This window comes from Budorcas taxicolor, chromosome 12, assembly GCF_023091745.1.
Source record: "Budorcas taxicolor isolate Tak-1 chromosome 12, Takin1.1, whole genome shotgun sequence".
NCBI classification, from domain to species: domain Eukaryota; kingdom Metazoa; phylum Chordata; class Mammalia; order Artiodactyla; family Bovidae; genus Budorcas; species Budorcas taxicolor.
The window spans coordinates 19,323,327-19,326,495 of NC_068921.1; the positions used below are offsets into that span (position 1 = coordinate 19,323,327).

The 3,169-nt window shown below is 54.6% G+C and overlaps 1 protein-coding gene across 2 annotated transcripts; it reads left to right on the forward strand.

Moving 5' to 3' along the window:
- The first annotated feature begins 275 nt into the window (after positions 1-275).
- On the forward strand, positions 276-2,744 carry ARL11 (ADP ribosylation factor like GTPase 11). Of its 2 annotated transcripts, XM_052650073.1 has the most exons (3): positions 276-404; positions 833-913; positions 1,222-2,744. In XM_052650073.1, exon 3 carries the CDS (start codon positions 1,240-1,242, stop codon positions 1,783-1,785), a length of 546 nt encoding a protein of 181 aa, XP_052506033.1. In that variant the 5' UTR covers positions 276-404; positions 833-913; positions 1,222-1,239; the 3' UTR covers positions 1,786-2,744. The 2 variants fall into 2 exon arrangements, with proteins under 2 accessions (XP_052506033.1, XP_052506034.1); XM_052650074.1 differs by having other exon boundaries at positions 833-2,744.
- The last annotated feature ends 425 nt before the right edge of the window (positions 2,745-3,169 follow it).

The window sequence follows — 3,169 nt, forward strand, 5'->3', positions numbered from 1 at the left end:
GAAAAGGTCCAGTTCTCAGCTTTCTGTTTGGAGGGGATCTGAGATCCTGAGAGGAAGCGCAGGAGAGAAGCAGCTGAACACGACCCGGTTCCGAGCCAGGCGCCCGCCCTCCTGCCTACGGAGTCTGAGCTGCAGAGACCCAGGAGCTGCGCCGAGGCTCCAAGGGCAGAGCGGAAGGGCAGAGGGCATCCTGGCGGCACCCAGGGTGTCACGCTCCCGGAGCCCCGGCGGCGCCGGGGGAGGGGCTCAGAGCCGGCCCCGCCCCCGCCCCGCACGGGAAGGAAGCAGGAAAAGGGGAACCGGCCCCATCCTCTCACACTTTACTAGATTCTCAGGACTGAAAGCCGCTGCCCTGGGAGGACCACACAGAGGGGCAGCCTCGGCTGCCCCCTAGTAACTCTGAGGTAATTGTCATTTTTACGCTTCTACCCCTGGCCTGAGGATTGAACAGAGGGCGTCTCATTTTCCTCCACGGGGCAGCTGAAATCTATTCCTGGGCCTGAGATGTCCCTTCCCCTGTTCCAGCCAAGGTTTCCTGGCACTTAAGGTGGGGACAGGTCTTGGTCTTAACAGTTGAGATTCTTCAAAAACGTGTGTAATGTTCTGGAGGTGATTTATGTCGGTAAGCCACTGGAGGAAACCACTTTGCTCTGACTGGTTCCTTTGCCTGCAGTCAGCACGATTTATACATAGGCATGGTTAAAGGGGTGGCAGCCTGGTCCTGGGTGGGACAGGGGCGGGGTGGTTCCAAAGGCTGCAGAAGTCACCACCAACCCCCTGCCCACTTCTCTCAGTGCACTGACCCCAAATATAACTTCCTCTTGGGGTTTAGGCTTCCAGGTGGACACCAGAGGCTCGAAGCCACGGACCAGCAAGAATCGAAGACATCCTTCAGTCACTTCTACTCAACCAGGTTTGTCTAGCAGAAGTGGGTTGTGCCTCCTTGCCTTAACTACCAAGGAATGGGAGCTGACATTCCATGTATTTACGGGGAGACCCTGGTCTCGTCTCTGCAGCAGGCACCCTTCCCCCTGGCCCGACCCTCAGAGATAGGTCAGCTGATGCTGACTCACACAGCCCTTCTTCCCTGCCCTTTCAAAGCCCAGACCTGGGTTTGAAAGCTGACACTGTGGACATTACCTTGGGTGTAGAAGCCCTTCTCCCATGGCCCACACAGATTTGTCTTCCTCCCGACGAGTGCACCTGGCCTTTCTCCCCTAGGGTCTGGCAGTGGCCCTCATGGGGTCTGTGAGTTCTCGAAGTCACACGGCGGAAGCCCAGGTGGTGATGATGGGCCTGGACTCGGCCGGCAAGACCACGCTCCTGTACAAACTGAAGGGCCACCAGCTGGTGGAGACCCTGCCCACCGTGGGTTTCAACGTGGAGCCCCTCGAGGCCCCCGGGCAGGCATGCCTCACCATCTGGGACGTCGGGGGCCAGAGCCCGCTCAGGGCCAGCTGGAAGGACTACCTGGAGGGCACGGCCGTCCTCGTGTTTGTGCTGGACAGCACAGACGACGCCCGCTTGCCCGAGGCAGTGGCTGAGCTCACGGAGGTCTTGGAGGATCCCCACCTGGACGGCGTCCCCCTCCTGGTGCTGGCCAACAAGCAGGAGGCACCCCACGCCCTGCCATTGCCCGAGATCCGAGACAGGCTAGGCCTGCAGAGGTTCCCGGGGCTCTGCTGGGAGCTGCGGGCCTGCAGTGCCCTCACCGGTGAGGGGCTGCCTGAGGCCCTGGGGAGCCTGAGGCGTCTCCTGAGCTACCGCAGCCCCCCGAGTCTCTAGGTGAGTGCAGGGGGCGGCCGTCGGGAAACCTGAGAGCCTCAATCTCGGCAGAGCAGCCTGTCTTCTCTGCTGTTACAGACTGGAACACCAGCTAATCCTGGAGGGTTCTGTTTATTAAACAAGGAACCCTCCTAGGCTCAGACACGATATTTAAGTCTTGGGACTTTTTGCCACTGGTGTTTGTGTTGCACATCAGCTACTCTTGGAATAATGAATACTCTATAAGTGTTCCAGGTGGTTCAGCAGCAAAGCATCTGCCTGCAGTGCAGGAGACGTGGGTTTGATCCCTGGGTCATGAAGATCCCCTGGAGAAGGGAGTGGCAGCCCACTCCAGTATTCTTGCCTGGAGAATCCCGTGGACAGAGGAGCCTGGCGGTCTACAAGTCCATGGGCTCGCAAGAGAATTGGACATGACTTACCGACGAAACAACAAAGAAAGAAAAATACCTCAACATAATTTGTTTAGTAACTCATCATTACCGCATGTGAACTGAGAAACTGTAATAACAGAACAAGTAGCTGCCGAATAATTAAGACCTAAATTCACAGAGGGAAAGAGGTTTCAAAATCAGATCAGAATATCAGACTTGGATGTGTTCAAGATCTTATGAGTGATTGTCCTTAGTAGCCCCCTAAATTGCAAGCAGTCAGGGCCAGCAGGGTCAAGTCTGCTTCCAAGAGATCTCGGGTTAGAAGTTGGCTGGGGCACTCAGCCCTGGACAAAGGCTGGGAGTTCCGACCTTCCAAAATCAATCACCTTCTCTGACCCTGACTAGTCATTCTCTGGAGGAGGGCGTGACAACCCACTCCAGTATTCTTGCCTGCAGAATCCCACGGACAGAGGAGCCTGACGGGCTGTAGTCCATAGGGTCGCAGAGAGTCAGACATGACTGAAGCAACTGAGTGTGAACGCACGAATGCACGGCCCTTCTCCACCTTTTTGTTATCCTGTGCTGGTCTTTTTCCAGAACGCTTCGTTGTTTTCTTTCTGTTTTCCTTCTCTTTCTTCTCCTTGTAGTGTATAGATTCCCTTAGAGATCAGATTAATCAGTTTCATTCATCCATTTATTCCTTCACTTAATCAAAAATATGTCGAGCATGGAATTTGTGGCAAAGGGCAATGAGTTTTAGATATGAAGCGGGGCCTCCAGATGGGAGGCGTGAATTCTGAAGATATGAAGAGCGGCAATGTACCTCTCACTATTTACAGGGAAAGAGGAAGTTGAACATAGCATCCTAGAAGGGTTCTCAGGTGAGGTGATCTTTACCTAGGATCCAAGAAGCTCCTGAAATTATTTGCAAAAAGATCAGAAACTTTCATTAGATTTTAAAAGGCACCTGTGACTCCCTAAGGGTAGAAGCACCAACCTGGTCTTATCCTTCA

Bases quoted from the DNA above. Each gene is read 5' to 3' on its own strand.
- ARL11 (XM_052650074.1), top strand. From the start codon at position 1,240: ATGGGGTCTGTGAGTTCTCGAAGTCACACGGCGGAAGCCCAGGTGGTG.